At 34.4% G+C, this 21,409-nt stretch overlaps 3 protein-coding genes and 1 pseudogene across 8 annotated transcripts; 2 read left to right on the top strand and 2 right to left on the bottom strand.

Moving 5' to 3' along the window:
* The first annotated feature begins 5,765 nt into the window (after window positions 1–5,765).
* On the top strand, window positions 5,766–8,093 carry LOC104700458 (protein NUCLEAR FUSION DEFECTIVE 4-like). The gene is made up of 2 exons (XM_010415981.3): window positions 5,766–7,079; window positions 7,402–8,093. Exons 1-2 carry the CDS (start codon window positions 6,241–6,243, stop codon window positions 7,829–7,831), a joined length of 1,269 nt encoding a protein of 422 aa, XP_010414283.2. The 5' UTR covers window positions 5,766–6,240; the 3' UTR covers window positions 7,832–8,093.
* Window positions 8,094–10,294: 2,201 nt separating this feature from the next.
* On the top strand, window positions 10,295–11,568 carry LOC104753386 (GDSL esterase/lipase At2g30310-like; annotated as a pseudogene).
* A 995-nt stretch (window positions 11,569–12,563) lies between these two features.
* On the bottom strand, window positions 12,564–15,211 carry LOC104700457 (putative tRNA pseudouridine synthase). Of its 6 annotated transcripts, none has more exons than XM_087457742.1 (7): window positions 14,683–15,211; window positions 14,574–14,609; window positions 14,265–14,377; window positions 14,020–14,168; window positions 13,733–13,877; window positions 13,247–13,639; window positions 12,564–13,157 (listed from the first exon to the last, which is right to left on the bottom strand). In XM_087457742.1, the coding sequence occupies exons 1-7, from the start codon at window positions 14,960–14,962 to the stop codon at window positions 12,696–12,698; spliced, it is 1,578 nt and encodes a 525-aa protein (XP_087313868.1). In that variant the 5' UTR covers window positions 14,963–15,211; the 3' UTR covers window positions 12,564–12,695. The 6 variants fall into 6 exon arrangements, with proteins under 6 accessions (XP_087313868.1, XP_087313870.1, XP_087313871.1 ...); XM_087457744.1 differs by having other exon boundaries at window positions 12,564–13,161; window positions 14,683–15,107; XM_087457745.1 differs by having other exon boundaries at window positions 14,706–14,936.
* A 2,626-nt stretch (window positions 15,212–17,837) lies between these two features.
* On the bottom strand, window positions 17,838–18,786 carry LOC104700455 (biogenesis of lysosome-related organelles complex 1 subunit 1-like). Its single transcript, XM_010415980.3, has 3 exons — window positions 18,522–18,786; window positions 18,232–18,437; window positions 17,838–18,119 (listed from the first exon to the last, which is right to left on the bottom strand). The coding sequence occupies exons 1-3, from the start codon at window positions 18,661–18,663 to the stop codon at window positions 18,027–18,029; spliced, it is 441 nt and encodes a 146-aa protein (XP_010414282.1). The 5' UTR covers window positions 18,664–18,786; the 3' UTR covers window positions 17,838–18,026.
* Between the last annotated feature and the right edge of the window lie 2,623 nt (window positions 18,787–21,409).

Here is a 21,409-nt window from a genome sequence, read left to right as displayed (position 1 = left end):
TTAGTCTCTTTAGGCTCTTTCTTGGTCATATCAACCTTGTGAGCTTCTGGTAATGGAGTTGTACCAGGAGGTCTCATTGCACTGTTCATTAGTAATACTCATTGTTCTGCTCAGCAAGTAGCAAACAAGAGATTAGACTTGCATATGTCTTAAAGTCCTTTTCACGATACTATTGCTGAAGCAATATGTTATTGGTGTGAAAGGTTGAGAATGTTTTCTCTAGCAAGTCTTCCTCAGTAACCTCTTTACCACATAATTTCAAGATCAAGACTATCTTAAATAGCTCTGAATTATACTCATCCACGGATTTATAATCCTGGATCCTTAGATTTTTTCAATCGAATTGAGCCTTTAGTAGGAGCACCGTCTTTTGATGTCCATATCTGTTTTTCAACTCTGTTCAAAGGTCAAGAGGATTCTCAATGGTAAGGTACTGGTTCTTGAGACTCTCAGCAAGATGATGGAGTATTAGCAAAATCGCCTTGTACCTACTCTTTTCAGTACAATCATTATCATCCTCAATGCACTCACATAGGTCCTTTGATTTCAGGGTAATTTTAGTGTCCAATGCCCATTATAAAATACAAAACATGCACCCGATTATTTTCATGCGGTATTTAAGACCGAACCATGCAATCGTTTTGGATTATGCCATGCGGTATTTAAGACCGAACCATGCAATTAATTTCATCTAGGTCATGCGGTATTTAAGACCGAACCATGCCATTAATTTCGTCTAGGCCATGCGGTATTTAAGACCGAAACATGTCATGCCAATTTTAGTAAATAATTTCTTGTCTATTAATACATAATTAATATATGCATGAAACAATCCTAGACAAAAATATAATCTAGTATGAACAAGAAAATATGCAAATAAATTCAGGGTTTTAGAATTTCCTCTTATAAGTTTTCATTTTCTCTAGATAAGATTATTTCCTTTTTTAAGTTTTCTTTTTTAGTTTAGTAAATTTTCCTATTCTGAATAGAATTAGGACAAGAGGTTTTAGGAAAAAAAAATTCTCTATGGTTTCGATTTTAAGTTCTTAGTTTTAGGGTTTCATGCAAGACATAGAACAATTCCGATTTTAAGTTTTCAATTTATGCAAGATATATCACAATCAATCATAACAAACAATCAATCCTAAGCAATTCTAAACCTCATACAATCGGATTTTAATGTTTTAGGGTTTAGAGTTTTAAGCTTTAGGGTTTTCTAGAATTTAGAACTTTAGGGTTTGATTTGTTGATTATGTAATTGTAGATTTTAGGGTTCTAATATATTTAAGAACAGGTTCGATATATGTGTCCGATGAATTCGATTTATTTACCTTACACCGTTTGGGGTTGACTGGAATTGATACGGGAGCTAAAGACCTCGGATATACCTTGAGTTTGATCACGAACCTCGGACTAGTCACGAACAAAACTTGTTCACGAACTTAGAACCGATCGCCGAGCTTGAATAATCACGAACTTGATCCGGTTGATAGCTAGGACGAACAAAGGATGTTGTGCGGCTGCTTTAGGGTTTTAGGGATTTTTCTCAGTTGGAGTTTAGGGCAAACTCGTGGTGATAACGTGTTATGAAAGTTAGAGAAACTCGAAAGATGTATTCTCTTCTTGTTATTCATTATGTTCGATAATCATACATATATATAGTGAAAGATAAAGCCCTAAGTACAATAGGCTTAAACTGACTTAACTAAAAGAACAAAGCTGATGGGCCTTGTAGACTTGGACATGAATATGAGCTGGTTATGGAGATCCATCCTAAGTTATTTAGGACACAAACATCATTTTAAATCATATTTCACCCTTCAAACTAAGTGAAAACGAAAACAAAATTACAAACAATTTCCATTAATAATCGCTGCCACATATGCAGAAAATGCAGAAAGTTGGCGGGAAGCTGATCAACTGATAGGCACCAAATTAACTGTTTACAAATGAATGATGAAAGATTTATTCGTGTGACAGATTCTTAACCGTCTACAACGATTTCGATTCAAAATATTGTTCTAATGGAAAATATTCTATTAGTGTGTGGGAGCGGGTAATTTGAAAGATCTAAATGGATTTTCGGCGTTGATGGTAAAAGAGGAAGTATGATCTTATCTGCTAATGCACAATTTGTATTAACTTGATAATTGTTGGAGTATTTTCTTCTACTGGTTAAATTAATATAAACGGAAAAAAATTATTACTTTTAAATTTTTGTGCTTTTGAGCAAAAAAATTTTTTTTAGCAAACTCATTCAATTTTAGCTGTTTATACCATTGGCACAAAAGTTGTATTGGTTCCCATGCTACACTCAGACGTCGAAAGGAAAGTGTGCATGCGATGCGATTTGTTTTTACATTTTTCAAGTAGTTTAATTAAGTTAGTCAGAATATCGCAAACGAGTTTCTATTTTGTATGTTTAAAAATTAAGGTAGTTGTATTGGTTCCCATGCTACACTCACAAACAATGTTAAATAAATATTAGTCTTCATACAAAGGGTTGAAACATAAGCCGAATTGGCAACTGGAGTAACACTGGATCAGTTGGTGTGTCTTCTGAAATTATTGGAAACTATCTGATGATGAACAGTTGTACTTCAACCAACGAGATACGACTTCTTTCTTAAGTTTGCTGTCTTATAACATTCTTCCTCGTATTCCCCCCCCCCCCCCCCCCTATTATATTCAATCTTTTTGCAATGAGACTCTTATTATCTTAAACTATACTGTATATTGTCCCATGTATAAACCATATGCCAAAGTGACAATTAAAAAGTTGGTCAATGACGGGCGAGAGACGGCTTCGATCCTAAAACCTTTGCTATGCTTGTGCGTTTCCGATAAACAAGGGCATTAATTAACATTACCAACAAAACGAGAAAGAGAATTAAAAGATCATTATTATACTAGTATTGTATAATTATAATGCCAATTTCTTTTGATTAGTGAATTTTTATTAGTATGTTTTTAAGAATTTGAATAATTCTGCCGAACAAATTAATATATTGGTTAGACTTTAATTAAATAGTAGTTGAATATACCCTATCATTGTGTAAAGTACAAATAAATGAGCGAATTGAATTATAGCTCCATATTTATTCTATACAAGTACTTTTTTGGTCACAAAACGTGTTTTGTTGTAAGTATTTCCAATAATGCTTAACTTAGAAAATTTAAATGCATGGTCTTAGTCTATTTTTTGTAAAGTTGATGTTTAATATACAATACTTGTTTTGTTGTAATTCATAAGTTGTCTACTGTTATCGTGTTAACATCCGGATTTAAATTCGATATAGTTTGTGTTTCAAATCATAGAAGAAGATATGGGACAATACATTGTCAAAATCTAAGAGTCCAATGCAGAAATGAAAATTAAAAGCATAATGTTCAGATAAAAGGAGGAGTACACATAGCAGTATACCAAATGTACATATCTAAGCAAACGTAATTAAATATGGTCATAATGTTGATGTTGGTGATCGCTGTCCTTAATATCTTAAAGTTAAAACGAGGCACACATAGCATTATAGAAAATGAACGTATCTTTGCCAAATTAAATATGATCATAATGTTCATTGAGGATGTTGGTGCTCGCGGATCTTATATCCTTAATATCTTTAAATCACACCATTGAATGTAGATTCTGTCAGCAAAATTTGATGTTCTAAATGGAATGGACGAAGACAGTTTACTTAAACTTTTGGTCCTAAGTGACATCACTAATTTCGTTTAAATCCAAGAAAAAATAGATACTCTTACATTTCACTCTTATAATATTACATATTTCATGTCAGAGTTTCTAAGATATACAAAATTTAATCAAGAATGGAAGTTCTTTGGTACCTCAAAAAGGGAAATTATGCTAGGAAAATAATTAAAAACAACTATTAAAAAAACAAACTTCTAATGCAAAAGTAAAACAGATTTCTAACTATCTTCCCTAGTAATTCTCACACCTAAAATATGTTGCCTATCTTGGTTTTCCATCTGACTAAATTCAAGTGCTTTCTGTCTAATTATTTAGTATTTACCCCCCTAACTCTACCATCTTATTTTTCTTTTCATTTACTCATATTATTAATTTTGTTTTTGTGATTGTTATATAGTGGGAGACTAGTTGACTCTCTAATAACAGCCGAAAAAGTTTTCCAAAATTCATGGCTGAAAATGATGATAGATAATTATGTACTAAGCATGTAAGCTTAACAAATTTACCTCCCTGACTCCATATATTACCTATATAGTAAGGACATAATAAGCCCAAATTTCTATGTTAACCTTTCAAACTATATAATTGATACATCTTTCTACATATACTTAGAAAATTCTATTAAAAAAAAAAAAAAACTGATGGCAATGAGTAACCAGGATGATCATATCTCATTGGGATAAACAAATATAGCAAACAATTTTAACTTTACCTTTTTAGAAAATTTGACATCAAATAGGTTTTTTTTTTTACATAACATTCGCCAAGCTTTTTTTCTTTTACAAACCCAAGCTAAAAATTAACTATCATAATTTTCATGTTGAAAAATGCGTATAACACGAATACCCAGGTATTTCAAAGAAATATTAGTTCAAGACAAGACGAATTACAAGCTTTTTATCTTAATTACTTCCCTGACTCTTGCATTGTTTTTCCCTATCACTTGCAAAGTTAAACTTATGTTTCATGTGTTTTACAACAAAATGTTTTTAGCCAAAAGTTTCAATATAAACAGCTTAAATGAATATATCCAATTAGCTTCAGATCAAATCCTCCTTTATCTATTTGTTTTTAAATTGTCACTAGTGATTCACAAAAGTAATTGCCATACATATTTGAAAAGAAAAATCCTTGGCTAACCAAAATTAGTTACTTCAAAATATCAAATGCTAAATTGTACTATTAAATATGAAAAATAAATATATAACTGGAATTTAATGCGTTTAAACCACAGAAAAAAAAAATCTAAAATTAAAATTGATTTCTTGAAAACATAAGTAACTAAAAAAAAATACAGAAAGTCGTTCTTTTTCTAACGATCCAAATTTTCTTAAAAAAATATAACTCTATATAATAAACCAAGTATAACAACTTTGTAGTCATTGACAAAAAAAAAACTTTGTAATCATTAAAATTAAAAATTTGTAATTAATTAATCAAATATATCGATATTAATATATCTAAAATTTACTCAAATTAAATAGCATAAAATTAGTTTCTGCATAGTATGTATATATACATATATATATATATATGTATGTATTTATATCTTGTTTTAACATGATTTGATTTCCTTTACATATATATATTGAGGCATGAATTTCCTCTTTAGAATACATTGATATATGTATATATTGATGTTCAATAATAGTTCAATGTTCTTTATTTTAAAATTCATCTCTTTCTTACGTAATATTATATATACAAATCTATTGCCGACTAAAATAAATATTTGAACCTGTAAAAACATAAATTACCAAAAAAAAATTGCTTCTTAGGGAAGAATATCTGAACTTAATCCAAACTCCAAAGTAATATAGGTAAAGGAAGAATTTGTGTATATTGAGGCATGAATTTCCTCTTTAGTAGAGGTAGTTTTTTTCTTTGTACGAATCTAATCTAAGATTTATTTTGATTTGTATTTATTTATTTTGCAAAGTAGATAATAACGCAAGTAAAAATACAAAAATTTGTTTTTGTAAAAAGGCAACATCAGCATTAAATTAAACGTATAATAAAAAGTTAAAAACCCAACCTCCTCTTTCCTTTTCTTGTATTACTAAACTAACCACATCTTCCTTCTCCTTACCACAACATATCAAAAATCCTATTAAGATCATAAAAACGTAATCTAATCTCATTGATATAAATACAAATCCTCCCCTCAGCCAGTATTGCTCAATTTTTATTTCACAATCTCTTATTCTTTTTTTTCTTTTCTATATCACACTCAAGAAACAATATCTCCGAACGTTCTCCCATGGTTAAGCCTCGTCGCTGTCCTCTGGCTTCAATCTTTCAATGGCACTAACTTGAGTTTCCCAGCTTACTCTTCACAGCTGAAAGAGTTTCTCTCAATCTCTCAGTTTAAGCTAAACTATCTCTCGTTCGCCTCCGACGCCGGGAAAGTACTCGGGTTTATCTCCGGGATCGCCGCCGTTTATCTTCCTCTCCCTCTTGTCCTTCTCGTCGGAGGGTCACTAGGTTTTGCCGGCTACGGTCTCCAGTATCTCTCCATCGCCAAAAAGATGTTTACATTGTCGTTCCCACAGATCTGGTGTCTTAGTTTCTTGGCCGGGAACAGTATCTGTTGGATCAACACGGCTTGTTACATCGTGGCGATCAATAGCTTTCCGATGAACCGTCAAGTCGCCGTGGGGATCACGGCGAGTTACCAAGGTTTGAGCGGGAAGATATACACCGACATGGTCAACTCGTTTTCCAACTCGTCTCCACGCGAAGCAGCTTCGGGATATCTCTTGCTCAACTCTCTCGTACCATTGGTCGCTTGTTTTGTGACGGCTCCTATGTTGATGACACACGGAGGAGACAAGACGACGTCGTCTACTAAAGATGTTAAAGTAGGGTTCATTGTTTTGTTCGTCTTGACTATAGCCACGGGGATCTACGCGGTGGCTACGAGTCTTCTCTCAGCTCCTACGGTTTTAGTACTCGTCGGCATTGCTCTGTTTCTTTTTTCTCCTATCGGTATACCAATTGGAGTTTGGTTCAAAGAGCTTGTGTCCTCTAGGAAAACACAACAAAAGGTGCATGATCTTGAAGCTCCGGAGAAATTCGAATTTGTAGAAGAAGAAGATCGCACGAAAGAAGAAGAAGAATTCGAGAAGGCAATAGTTGGAGTTAAAGAAGAGGTCGAGTGGACACAACTATGGAAGAGGCAAGACTTTTGGATATATTTTGGAATTTATTTATTCGGTCCAACGGTGGGGCTAGTTTTTATGAACAATCTTGGTCAGATCGCTGAGTCTCGCGGCTGCACCGCAACTAGTTCCTTGGTTGCTCTCGCGTCGTCGTTTGGATTTTTTGGCCGCTTGCTTCCTTCGTTACTCGACTACTTCTTCTCTAGGTAAAAATCACTTAAACCCTTTTACCCTTTTGAATTTTGATTAATTAGCAAGATACTACTTATTATAAAACTTAAATCAATTATTTCTTAATAATACAAACTACGTTGACCTAGCACGTACAATTATAACAAATGTTGCATTCCTTGCATCTAACGTGTTCGTTCTCATTCATCGAATAACCTTCGACAAATCGACACTTTCTTTATAATCAATCCCCTAATTTTTCGGTAATTTTTATGCTTATATTCTAATATTTATTTCTTTTTTTAGTTTTTGTCCGAATGCTAATTATTAATCTTTATTTGATTTTATTCATTACAGGAGCAAATACATGCCATCAAGTCCGGTCTCTATGGCGGTTTCATTGGTAGCCATGGTAGCTTCGTTTCTCCTCCTCCTGGTCGACTCCGACATCTCTCTCTTCATCAGCACGGCGGTGATCGGAGTCTTTTCCGGAGCCTTGACTTCACTATCCGTCACAATGACCGCAGAGCTTTTTGGGACGAAGCATTTTGGAGTTAACCACAATATTGTTGTTGGAAGCATTCCCATCGGATCTTTTGCTTTCGGTACGTTAGCCGCTAAAGTTTACCGCGACGGAGCCGCCCTCTACGGGGATGACGGCAAGTGTTTTGGGATGCATTGCTTTCATACCACTTTGGTATATTGGGGAATGCTCTGTTCGATCGCCGCCGTCCTTGCCGCCATTTTGTATGCACGCAACCGCAAGTTCTATTCACACAAGCCGTAGAAGAAGAAGATGGAGTAGAACAAGAAGTTTTTTTATGGCAAAACGTAGCGTTTCCCGTCGTTAGCAGGCCAAGCAATATGTTTTGGTAACATCCATAATTTTGTATTTAACCGATATAAACCGGTTTAAGAGTAACCGATAGTCAGGTTTTTTTGTATATGAGTAAGGATGTAAAAAATTAGATAGAGAGAAACAAAATGATGTATACTGAAATCGAATTTTTTAATAAAGATCCTTTATTTTAACAAAAACATAAAATAAAGATCCTTTATTATCATTGTTGCTGAATTAGTGCTAGATCATTTATGAATACTGAAGAATTTTAAACGACTCTGTTTGATTATTAGTGGAAAAAAAGGACTTGAAGAAATTTTGGGTGAGCCTAATTAATATATGCAAACATAATATTCTGTTGGTACGTAGTTGATGTTCTTGTTGGTTCGAACGTGGGTCCAAGAAATCGAGATCATGCGGCTCTTATTTTAAGTAATTTTATTGGGGACCCTAGCAATAATCAATATGTACTCTCACCTAAATCGAATTATTTGTATTACTCTATGATGTCGTCCAGATATGTTTATTTGGTGTAAGTTATTATTAGACGTCGGTTTGAACATATTGCGAGAGAGAGAGAGAGAGAGAGAGAGAGAGAGAGAGACGACGTGAACGTTCTCACCCACATAAGAGATCTTAACCAATATATATGGTCGAGATCAAGACATGCAATATATTACGCAGAATTTAAGATTTGAGCTTCATACCTATACATAATTTATGCCGCCATAAAACTTTGGCAATTAATGGAGACTTTTTACAGGAATTTTATTTTATATTCACACTAAGTTGTGTAACTAAATGGGACATGTATACTTTAGCATATTTGCACTATATTTTTGTTACCGAGTTAGAACTCATGTTCAAGAATGTGTAACAGTGTAAGTTGTACTATGTGATAAAAAAAAATTAGTACTGACTTTGTTACACACATATATATATATATATATATATATATGTGATATATAGCTGCAATTTCGAGTTGGCATAAGATTTTAACATGATAACAACACGACATATGAATAGTTTTTTTTTCTATCGTATGCTAAAATCCAGGTATCTAAATTGTATGGATTTTAATATGAGCAAGATGAAAGGAAAATAAAATAAACCAGCTTTTAAAATTTTTAAGATGTAATTGTATACAACCAGGTGTAAATAACTTGGAGATAGAAAATGTATCATTCTTTAAAATTTGTTGTCATGATCAATGGTTAAGTCCACGAAACAACTTACAATAGATGATACCATACGTGGCCACTGAGGTGGCCTGTCCAATTTACACTCACGCTTTTAAACAAGCTATCTGATGTGTGTATGTTAATTTTACATAGTCTATAAACTCAGAGTACCATTTAAAAAATTAACCAAATTGCATACGGTCTTTAACATGACTACTAGCATGTAGCATCTTGAGTCTTCGTACTAGTGGGTATTACATAAACATTCTTTTGTCAACATTTTGTAAACATCTTTTATTACATAAACATTCTTTTGTCAATATTTTGTAACATCTCTTATTGTATATTAGTAGATCATAATCATGGGCACGACTATTTTTATCGAGAAGCATATTTTCGGTATTGTTTTTTTCGTAAACCGCCGTAAACATATCACTAGAGATCTGTGTATTTGTCGGTTTTGAATCTATCTGAATTGGATCTTTGTTCATATTTTGTCGGTGTTGGAACTTTAACTCGAACCTTGGAGATCTTCTTCAACTACGGTTCTCGCACGGTTGAGCTCGAGTTTGATCAACCTCCTTCATTAATATGTAACATCCTTGGTGCTTCAAATTCTGCTAGTTGTCCGGTTTCTTCATACTTTGTGTATATAACATTTTTTTTATCAATAACAAATTTAATATCTCATAATCTCAAAAATTAAATAAAAAGAAACTCAAATAGCAATGTCAAAAATTTTGGCCAATTTATAAGATGAATAGCCATTTGCAATCATGTCTCCGTACTATTCGACTCAAAGGAAGTTTATGGCCCATATTATAATAAATGTATTTGTTTTAATTTCCCAATTTTTTGTACAAAAATTATAGTTAATTAAGTTAATAAATAATACATTCATTAGTTTAAATAATAGTACATTGTTGGCTTGTTGCAAAAGATTTTGTATTTTTAATTACACCGACCAACAAATTGTTTTTTACCTTTTGACCAATTTAGTTTCAAGTTCTTCTGTTTTTGACCATACTAGTTATATCTTTAATTAGATACTGTTTTCTTTTTATCTTTTCTTTTTCAGTCTCAAGAAAAACAAACTTACAAAATAAGAGAAACAGCATGGTTCAAAAACTAACTCAGTCCTACAGAGGTCAAAGCTCATTCCCTTATAAATTACTAACCAAACACATTTCAAATTCAACAAAGTAAAATCAACAAAAAAAAATTCACAATGTCTACATCCAAAACTATAGTGTTTGGTCTCTTCGTTGGAACACTTATCGTGTCTTGCAATGCGGCTGCAAATGTCACAACGCAGCCGCTTTTCCCAGCGATTCTAATCTTCGGCGACTCAACCGCAGATACAGGCAACAACAACTACCATTTACGAACCGTTTTCAAGGCTAAGCATCTCCCTTACGGTGTTGATCTCCCTGGCCATGAAGCTAGCGGAAGATTCTCTAACGGCAAACTAATCTCTGATGTCATTGCCTCCAAACTTAACATCAAAGAGTTTGTTCCTCCGTTTCTACAACCGAACATCTCCGACCAAGACATTATCACTGGCGTCTGTTTTGCATCGGCCGGTGCGGGTTACGATGACCGGACTTCGCTCTCGAGCCAGGGAATACCAGTCTCACAACAACCAAGCATGTTCAAGAATTACATTGCTCGCCTCAAAGGTATCGTAGGAGACAAGAAAGCAATGGAGATCATTAACAAGGCTTTAGTGGTCATTAGTGCAGGGCCTAACGATTTCATCTTGAACTTTTATGATATCCCCACGAGACGTCTTGAGTATCCTACTATCTATGGTTACCAAGAGTTTGTCCTCAAGAGGCTTGACGGTTTTGTCCGGGTAAAAATCGCATATATTTTCTTTCTCTAGGTCCGAAACCAGTAGCTGATATTTCTTTTTTGACTCTCGAATCTTTACCTCTTGTGTGTGCAGGAGCTTTATAGTTTAGGTTGCCGTAACATTGTGGTTGGAGGGTTGCCGCCTATGGGATGTTTACCGATCCAAATGACCGCGAAAATGAGAAACATTTAGAGATTTTGTGTGGAACAAGAGAACAAAGACTCCGTTTTGTACAATCAGAAACTAGTAAAGAAACTGCCTGAGATCGAAGCGTCTCTACCGGGAAGCAAGTTCCTTTACGCCAACGTCTACGACCCTGTGATGGACATGGTCCAAAACCCTAGCAAATATGGTATATACATTTTTTCCTTGTTACGCAAGTCATCTAAAACTCTATCTTACTAATTTATGCAATACATACTTAATTACTTATCGTCGTACAAATGAAAACAGGATTCAAGGAAACGAAGAAAGGATGTTGCGGAACAGGATACATGGAAATGTCCTTCATGTGCAACCCCCTTACAAAGACTTGTCCGAATCACTCTGATCACTTGTTTTGGGACTCAATTCATCCCTCGGAGGCTGCTTACAAATACCTTGGCAACTTTGTGGATGCTCAGATAAGTGGGTGGATCAAGGCTTAAATCACTATAATTTACGAAATAATCAATTACAAAATGTATTAATTGTTGTCTTGGCAATGACCACGGTACACGTACGTAATACTGATACATCTATGGCCCTGTGAGGATCTATGTATCTAACGGGTGCTGTATACTGGATTTTCTTATATTTGATATTTGATACTCTCATCATGTTAATCAATACTTTAATCATCAATTTTTTCGTTCCAAAAACAAAGTAATTTCTTTTTTTTTTTTTTTTTTTCTACATGAATGGAAAAAGAATGTTCTACAACATATATCGTATAACGCCAAGAGTCAAAGAGACAATAAATTCCAACAAAATTCAATTTAATGATCCTTGAAGACGACATGTTGAGACGAAGATTGTGCTGCATCGTCAAAACGAAGAGTGTGACCAAGAGAAGCGTTACGAAGCAACGTTAACAAAAAAAAAAAAAAAAAAAAAAAAAAACATTCAATGAATGATTACACGTCTTCATGTAACCCCATCATTTATCTCATTGCTAACTTCCCTACTTAATTGATTGTGATTTTGATATCTTTATGATGCAAATTAACAAGACATATATATCTCTGACGCATCAGTGACATCAGATATGACGCCATAGGGACAAGGTCGCTTTCTCCATTTTTAGGACAACCAAATTTAGCAGTGGATACAAATCGTATGATTTACTTGTGTATTGTGTGTTCGACTTCTTTAGCTTTAAAATAGCCTTTACCGTTTTATGGAATTGTTTCTTTCACTTGTATACACAACCTTGAGAAATCAAGCCACTCAAAAAGGTGCACCCACTATTTGTATAAGAAATCTTGTTTACTTGTTCCAAATGAACCAACAATCTTAAGAGAGCTTGTGTTTGCTTTTACGATTTACAAAAGAAAGAAAAAAGAAAACTGAAAAATGTTCGAAAAGGTAAAATGTCAAAACAACATTTTACCATTGCATTGAAACAGAGAGACCTTAATGCGTGTGTGAATCAAGAACAATGTGAAGTGAAGAAACTTTATATGCTTCTCAAAAAAAAAAAACTTTTATCAGATTCAATGTAAATGAAACATCAACCATATAACAAATTCTATCAAAGGTGCACAAAAAATAGATGTGATTAATGTTAAGACTCTCAAACAGCTTGATGAACAGCTACTGAAACAGAACTAACCTCTTCATCACCATCTTCAGTCTTCTTCTTAGCCATCCATGGTTTCGCGGCTTTCCACTCTTCCCAACCTCTCCTTACATCTTTCAATTCCTCGTCCATCAAACCATCGTTCCTATCCAAATGCTCCACCCACTCTTTCCATGGAGATTTTTCAGAATCCAAGAATATACTCACCTGTGGAACCATCACTGCTCTGTAAAACTCCTCTATATCCTTCTCCACTTCTTTTGATTCATCTGTTGCTTCCACCCCAGGCCTCTCAGGCAGTCTACGCACTTCGAAACTGTTTCCTCTCAGGATCAGTACTTCAGATGGAGCAAGAGGCAAAACGATTCTTGTGAACTTGTTTAGTGATAGTCGTATGATGTCCCTAGGAAGTAGCTCTCTCTTCACTGCCACAGCTGTCCCAATCATCTTCCGTATCTAACTTCCAAACATATTACAAAATTAACAATGATACTGTAATAGTTACACTACTATAAGCAATCCATGTTTTTGTATATATACATTACCTGATGTAACATGAATGATTCTCCCCATATGGAGATTTCTACAAAGCCAAATCCAAGTGAATTCTCCAGCTTTCCACTACTACACCGAAACACTTTTCTGAAATGAGCACCGCTCAGCTTATCTGTCTCATCTGGCTCGTACAACCATCTTGCACGACTGTTCACCTGAGAATTATCAGAATCAGGAGGAAAATGGTCATCAGATTCTTCACCATCCACTTCTTTTTCTTCTTCTTCTTCAAGTTCTCCGTGGTTCTCCTCTGTAAACTCTGTTTCTGATGCTTTGACTGATTTTGGTTTCCTTGGAGGGCGTCCGTTTCTTTGTTTTATTACTTGATCAGATTTCCTTCTGTATCGTGACCGCTGTGTATAGTTATGGAAAGGATACTCACCCTACACAATTAAAAAAAAAAACAGTTTCAATGAAGCAAAAGTATAACAAACTTGAAGTCTCTAATAACCAAAGTAATGATGCAAAGCTGTCACCTCAAATTCTTTTAAAATTTCGTTGAAATCTGTAATGTGATGGTCAATCTCATCGGAAGTAAAGCTGCTCTTGATCCCGATAATATCAACAGGAAGAAGGTACGAATACTTCCTAAGTGTACACTCTCTTCGGGGATCAAACCTCCTGTGAAGATATAGAGCTTATAATTGTAAACGAGTCAAGCATGAGATTGCAACCTATGATATCAAGCTTTTATTCAACTTTTCAAATGCTAGAATCATATAGCACCAAGACCAGGACCATTATAGAAGGTTCTCGCACTCACCTATTTGATGGTAAAACACTGAAAACTCTGATATTATCAGGAAGATGTTTACTAATGCATTTAGCAAGAACAGTTCCCTGAGGATCATCCTTCCACGCTGTCTCAGGGATCTCCATTTTCAACGATATCGATGTCGCCAAAGAATGAACCTAAAACATAACGAAAACCAAAGGCATACATAGACAATATTTGCATTAGAAGACAATCATTAGCTATGGAAACAGAGCAAAAAAAGAAAAGCTTACTCCTTTATCAGTTCGACTACTTCTAGCCCAACCAATCTTATGAAGATCACCATAGTTACTATCTCTAATCCCACCTGCCTTGTATATAGCAACTTCCAACTCACCCTCAATAGCTACAAATTTTCAAATATTTGAGCTTAACTTAGCATACTAGTGAACATCAAAACATAATCTTTACAGAGATGCACAAGGTAAGATAACCACAAATTTTTGAAATTGGAGGAACTAGTAGAAGAATCAGGGTTTAGGGTTTATGCTAAGTATCACTATCAAGTGTAAAAATCCAAACTTTAAGACAAAAACACTTACTTTTGAGAGAAGGGTCGTCTCTTTGAATCTGCAAACCTGAAAATGGAGAGAACAAAGTCACAAACTTTGTACAGAACAGTCAAAATCAGTCTGGAGCTAAAAATCTTACCTCTGTAATCAGTACCCACGTACCCAATTCGAATAACCACCTTCTTCTTCCGATATGATTCCCATTTATCGGAAAGAATTTGGTCGGAGCTTTTTGAACAAGAAGACGGCTGAAATGTGGCGGCGGAGGAAGAGAATCGTACTAAAGCTGGTGTGACCCGGATAAGTCGGGTCGGATACCAGAAGACCCGCGAAGGAATTGGAATTCGTAGAAACGATACTGCCATGACCAAAAAACAAAACTTGGCTAGTTCTGTTGTTTCTAGAACCGGAGCTAACATAAAAAACTCCGGTGAATTTATTCTCCCAAACTGTGTGCCGTTTTGGTGGAGTTAAAAAACGTGTAGGTTTTAGAGATATACATTAAAAACATCAAGACGTTGGAAACTTGTTTTGACGTTTTTTTTGTTTAAAGTTGAAAGCCCTACGTGACTCTCCAAGGGGAAACTATATAAACCCTCACGCCTCACGTCTATCAAACGTTTCATCATTCATCACCTTCGTTTCTTTTCAACGCTTCCTTAGCCCACATCTCATCTTCGGTTTTCAAACTTTGAAGATAGTGAACATTTCAGAAGTGCACTGGTGATAGACGATCCTGATGTAGCAAAGCAAGCCATGCAATATGCATATATATGTATGTATTAGTTTTTCTTCATCTCTGTACGAATTACTCTATTGGGTCTTTTTTTTTCTTTTTTTTGGACTAATAATGCATATGGATCTTGAAAAGCAAAATAAGCTCTTGAGATCAGAGGTCGATCGTGATTGTGGTCCACTTGGTATTATAATGTTGGGACAGTTGTTAGTTTATCAGGCGGAGGCTCATTAGAGTCATAAGGGTAAAATAGTACATATAAAAAAATTTAATAACATAATTGACTCTTTAAAAAAAAAATTGACCCTGATAAACTGATTTCCTAGCTCCTCCAATTATGTATTTTTGTTATGACTGTTTAGAAAAACAGAGTACTTATGTGATCACGAGTGTTATGCTTCCACTGCAGCTATCTATGAAGCTTGTATATGTTTCGATCAGCTCTTGTGTTTGGAGACTTATCTTTCCATTTGCCATGAAAGCTTGAGTATTGAAAGGTTCACGGATTCTTAGGTAAGAATAGCCGATTTCTTTAATAGTGCGTCTTTTAGACATGATACTTAGTAGAAATTTATAAGTATCAACACAATTTACACCGTTATTAGAAAAATACTTACTAGAACTAGATAGTGGTGACTTTAGGAAATAATTTTTATCTTGAATTTGAATTTACTCAAGAATTTCAATGATATAATATAGGGATATATGTGATTCAATTATGTTCTAATCTCGCCACTACTACTTAGTCCGTCCATCACGTTTGTCAAATAACTTTCTGGAATCATATATTTTTCCTTGCAAAAAACTCCAACTACATTCAATAAGGTAGAATCATGTCAAAAAGTCACAACATCAAAATATTTTTTTTTGCAAATTCAATAACAACCAATTGAAGTTGATGAGCAAAACAATGCATATAATATGTAAAATTGCTAAACCTAGCAACCAATGACATAAGTTTATTGAATTCACCTTTTATATTACTTGCTCCATCATAACATTGCCCTCTCACATTTGTCAATATTAATTAACTCATATTTGAGAAACAAACCATCAATAACAAATTTTAGAGATAATGGAGATGTTTTTTTTTTATGAATAATCTCTGAAATCTGTTATTGATGTTTTTTAATTCAAAATATGGGTTAACTTGACAAATGTGAGAGAACAATGTTATGATGGAGCAGTAATATGAATGGTGAATTTAATAAAATTAGATCTTTTGCTAGGGAAAGTAGTTTTGCATATTATATAATGTCCTTTTTTTTGCTCATGAACTTTAGTTGGTCGTCATTTGCAGCTGTACAAAAAAACGTTTTGATATTGATAATCATTTTTACATGATTTTACGTTGTTAAATGTGGTTAAACATTGTTGCAAGAGAAATGATATGATTCGAGAAAAATTTTGGAAAAAAATGCGTGACATAGTTAGTTGTTGTTACTTGTAGAAATTCTCATCATAAAATGTTATTGCATTTGGTCGAGTTGTTTATCGATGACTTTTCAGGAAAGAAAGGATCAAATATTTGAATGTCATGTCACTGGTTTAATTAAGTGAGAATTACGTTAGCTCCGGGATGATGGACATTTCTCATTTATGTTTCTTATTTTTGTGAGAAACATAGTCTTGAAGTGATCAAGACGGAAGAACACTTTGTTGATTAAAAAAAAAAGTAAGAAAAATAACCAATACAACGAGTAATAGTATGCATCACTATTACGTTAATTGGAGCTATTTTGATAATATATGCGAAGATTCAAGAATTTGAATATATTGAGCATATTTTACAGATGCTTTATCGGATGGCTATGGAAGAAAATAAGGTGAACGAACTCGTATCACTTTCGTGCCTTCATGGATTGCGCTTACTTTCTGTGCATCAACGTGCAACTCTTCCCGCACTACTGGAGTTTGGGGCTTGGCTCATAACATGGAACTGTAACGGATTGAGTATACTACATTGAAACTGAAAGATTTGTTCAATGGTCCTATTTGGTGAATGAATTCAAAATATTTTGGTTATTGGGCCCATTATTTTATTGACTACTTTAAACTGTTCTGTTAGATGCATTCTGGTCTGTGGGATAGGTTCTTATAGACGAATTCGATGATTTTTTTTGAATTTGTACATAAACATGAAAAGCGAGTCCATTAAAAATTACGTCTGATATATAAAGACTTGATGAAGCCTACTCAAGCTAAAGAAAATGACAAAAGCAGACAAGGAACTCGCTGAGATATACAACCTGTGGCCAGACAGAAATAACTCTCAGAGATGATCTTCCCAACACAAGGTCATGATCGATCAATCCAAAACATAACAGCCAACATTTTACGGTGTTTAACCGAGAAATCGTTGAGGCAACAAGCTTAGCTGATGTGCAACTGACTATAGAGCAGAGCAGTTTAACGAGTTGTAGAAACAAGTTAGGTTGCCTCAGCAGAAAGCTGAGAAAAGAAAGATAAAGATATTAACCACCACAAAGAGGGTGGCCGCAATTGAAACCATAGCTAACCAAAGGAAGATATGATCTCTGTGCATTTGAGAGAGAATCTGTTCAAGAAACAACAGTAGATGCCATATTCTCACAAGGAACCAGTGAATTCAATTAAGTCCCAAACTCTTTGATCCAATCTGTTGCACTACACTCAAAACAGAGAAACACTAAAGAAGTGGTTCTTCTATTAAGATCAATGCCTATAAAAGAACAACTCTGTATCAATGAGTCACAAACAAGTTGCTCCTAATGATCATCATGAATATTGCGAATTGCAGCAGTGATCTTCTTACAATCAAACTCCATAGTCTTCATCCAATTCTCAAAATCTCCAATCTCCTATCAAAATCAACCAACACAGACCCATACATTGAACAAAAAAAAAAAAAAAAAAAAAAAAAAACAAAGAAGACGAAGACTCGTTCGTAATAGAGATGATGATGAGAAAAACCTTAACGGCGCTATTAACGGCGTGAGTTGCAGCAAGCCATTGATCCGTTTGTTTCCCGAATCGCGCCACCGTAACCGCGAGATTCCTAATCTCAGACTCAATCCGTTTCTCGTTCACGAAACACTCCTCAACTCCTCCGTTCACCGCCTTCACTAGCAGATCCGCCGTCCTCGCCGCGTTTCTGAACGCTTCCTTCCTCGATCTCTCTGTTTTTTTTTTTTCCAATTTGTGAATCTCACTTTCTATTCTCGTCTCGATTTTGATTCGGGAATGAGTTCGGTTTTACGTACCGGTTTTTTCCCGGAGATGTAACGACGATCTACGATTGTCATCGATTAGCTGTAAGAGACTCGATTCCAGTGTTCCGGACTCCTCTTCCGTTTTCTCCTTCTCCGAGAACGGTAGCACGCGCCCACGCGCCGGCGTATTCATCTCTCTTTCTCCGGTGACAATATTAATTTATGCTTCAACTATTTCGTGTCGTATCATACATTACACAACAAATACTTGTTGCACTACGCGCCGTTTAGGTCTCATGGAAACGGCACGTATTTCATTCTAAACCAACACGGTTTTTTTTTAACGTCTTAAAAAGTACACAAATATTATCAATGAGATTACAGTTACAATCATACCACCAAAGATTGTATTGAATGGTGAACCGCTGACCGAACAAAGAGGAAAAAAAAAAAAAAAAAAAAAAGGAGATTCTCAAAAATAGCACCAAAATAAGTTTTTGTTCCAAATTTAGCACAATATCTCTAAATTCCAAAAATAACATTAATTAATCTTTTAAAATTAAATCCTAATTTCAAAATATTAAACCCTACTCATCAAAACTATACACTAAATGTGAAATTGAGAACCCAAACATAAAAAACTATTTTTTTTTTCAAAAAAAAAAAAAAAATGTGTGCTATAGTTGTTCATTCTTTTATAGAATTTTAAACATTTTAATATATTAAATAATGCTATTTTTGGAAATTTATGGAATGTGTGCTATAGTTGTCCATAAAACTTGGTTTAGTGCTATTTTAAGGTATTTCTCAAAAAAAATACAATAGCTTGAAGTAGTGATGTTAAAACGAACTGGCTCTGCCGTTTAAGACCCTGCCCATTAAATAATATACCCGTTTAGATCCATTTAATATTATACATGTTTAGACCCTGCCCATTTATTATTGATATTGTTACTGAGGCCCGTTTAGGATTTTTTTACCTGTTTTGTGTTTGGGTTTTGTTGTATAATTAAAGCCTACAAGATGCAAATCTTTACAACACAAGTCTTTACCAAACACAAACACAACACAAGTCTTTACACATTTCCGTTTCAAGTTCATTGGATCTTTAGTCTTTTTACTATTCTTCAATTTCCGTTTCTTCCTCATTTATCCCCAATGTTCTGCAAAACCCTGCAAACACAAACACAAAACACAATAGTGTCAAAGGTTCTCAAAGACTAGAAAAACAAATATAACATCTGTCGAAATGAGAAATTAAAATGCTAATTTTGGCATAACATCTGTCGAAATGAGAAATTAACAAGTAAACTTACAATTACTCTTATTAGCATTATCATTATCACAAAACGTATTCATGAAAAACCTCAAACAAAACTCAAACATCATAGTCCTCAAACACTTACACGAAAGGATGATGTGTTACCTGATCTTTAGTGAGATAATGGTTGCAAACTCAAGCAAATATGAAACACCAAGGAGGCGCACTTAACATCACACTCAAAGAAAGAAACACAATAGTATATACTACATTGAACATTGGCTGAAAAATCAAATTCAAACCAGAAACACAACAATTACAAACCTGATGAATAACTTCGAACTTCTCCAAAGCAACAAAGCAACAAAGGGTTGAAACACACACTCAAAGCAACAAAGAGGTAATGATACTGAGAATACTGAGAATCAAACATTCTCTAGTCCACTAAACAAACAACAAAGCAACAAAGGGTTGAAACAAATCACAAATACTGAGAATCAACACAACAAAGGGTATACCCATCAATCAATAATCATAAATTGTAAAACCCACGAAGCAAATATGAATCATACAAGTATACAACACAGAACAAGACCAACACCAAATAATCAATTGAACTGAAGGATTAGAGGGAGACCTTGTGAATCCTCTAATGGTGGCGTGACGATGGCATGATGGTGGAGAAAAAGGTTGTGTATGCTCGGAGCCTCCGAGTCGGAACGTGACGGTGGCGAAAAGATTCGCCGGGATCAGAGAGCAAAAGATGATGGAGGTGGGTTTCTGCTTCGCGATTGTGAGTTGTGACATTAGCCCTAACCTCCTACCACTAAACGACTAAACGTTGTCGTTTACATCAAAATTCAAAAAAAAAAACTATCGGATACCCATTTAAAATTAAATAAGACCCGTTAATAAAAAGGCTTAAACGGGTGCACCCAATTAAAATTGTTGGTTTTCTAAACGGATTCAGGTCTAAAAACACTGTACATAGCCCTATAAAATCCGCGGGCCTTAAGCCCATTTTAACATCACTAGCTTGAAGTATGAAAAGCTAGGAACATACCAAATCAAAACCAACGAATCGGACCGGATTGACCCACTCCACTCGTATATTCGAAATTGTCGTGATGAAATGATGTTATAAAGAAAGCAATTTAATTGAACGACTCTTTAATTTGTTATGAAGAGAAGACATTGGTCGCCGTGTGGTGTGGCTGCATCCATTAATAGGTCCTTGAGAAGTGGACATACGACTGTGCGTGTATTACCAATACCCTTCTTCAAAATACGAGTTTAGAGTTCATAAATTGCTTATTAAAATGCATTTCTTCGCATGTATGCTGTTAGACCATAGACCATGAAAATTTAATTAACTAGTATTCCCACGAATTGAAGAGTGTCATTTTAGAATTTTTTTTGGTTGTTTCACAAAAAATGTCATTTTACATTTCTAATATATTTTTACACTAAATTTTCTAATTTTATCCTTAATCTAAAATTAATTAAACCATAAACAACTTATTAAACAGGGGCATATACAAATATAATTTAATGTTTTATTCATTTGTGTAAAATATGTCAAAATGACACTGCTTGTAAAATGGAGAGAGTGTTGCTTTAACAAATTATTTCAGTTTAGTTTTACAATATAGAATCATAATTTGATCATTTTGATAAA

The sequence above is a fragment of the Camelina sativa genome, chromosome 7 (assembly GCF_030686135.1).
Source record: "Camelina sativa cultivar CO46 ecotype springtype chromosome 7, ASM3068613v1".
NCBI classification, from domain to species: Eukaryota; Viridiplantae; Streptophyta; class Magnoliopsida; order Brassicales; family Brassicaceae; genus Camelina; species Camelina sativa.
This window is presented reverse-complemented; position numbering and strand designations above follow the sequence as displayed.

What these genes read in the sequence shown, in the direction of transcription:
- LOC104700458 (XM_010415981.3), top strand. Translation starts at nt 6,241, where the DNA reads ATGTTTACATTGTCGTTCCCACAGATCTGGTGTCTTAGTTTCTTGGCC. An exon ending in CTCGACTACTTCTTCTCTAG is followed by an intron (nt 7,080 to 7,401) that starts GTAAAAATCACT and finishes TATTCATTACAG; the next exon opens with GAGCAAATACATGCCATCAA.
- LOC104700455 (XM_010415980.3), bottom strand. Translation starts at nt 18,663, where the DNA reads ATGAATACGCCGGCGCGTGGGCGCGTGCTACCGTTCTCGGAGAAGGAG. An exon ending in ACATCTCCGGGAAAAAACCG is followed by an intron (nt 18,438 to 18,521) that starts GTACGTAAAACC and finishes AAAAAAAAACAG; the next exon opens with AGAGATCGAGGAAGGAAGCG. An exon ending in CCGTTAATAGCGCCGTTAAG is followed by an intron (nt 18,120 to 18,231) that starts GTTTTTCTCATC and finishes TGATTTTGATAG; the next exon opens with GAGATTGGAGATTTTGAGAA.
- LOC104700457 (XM_087457742.1), bottom strand. Translation starts at nt 14,962, where the DNA reads ATGTTAGCTCCGGTTCTAGAAACAACAGAACTAGCCAAGTTTTGTTTT. An exon ending in CGTGGGTACTGATTACAGAG is followed by an intron (nt 14,610 to 14,682) that starts GTAAGATTTTTA and finishes CTCCATTTTCAG; the next exon opens with GTTTGCAGATTCAAAGAGAC. An exon ending in AGACGACCCTTCTCTCAAAA is followed by an intron (nt 14,378 to 14,573) that starts GTAAGTGTTTTT and finishes GAAAATTTGTAG; the next exon opens with CTATTGAGGGTGAGTTGGAA.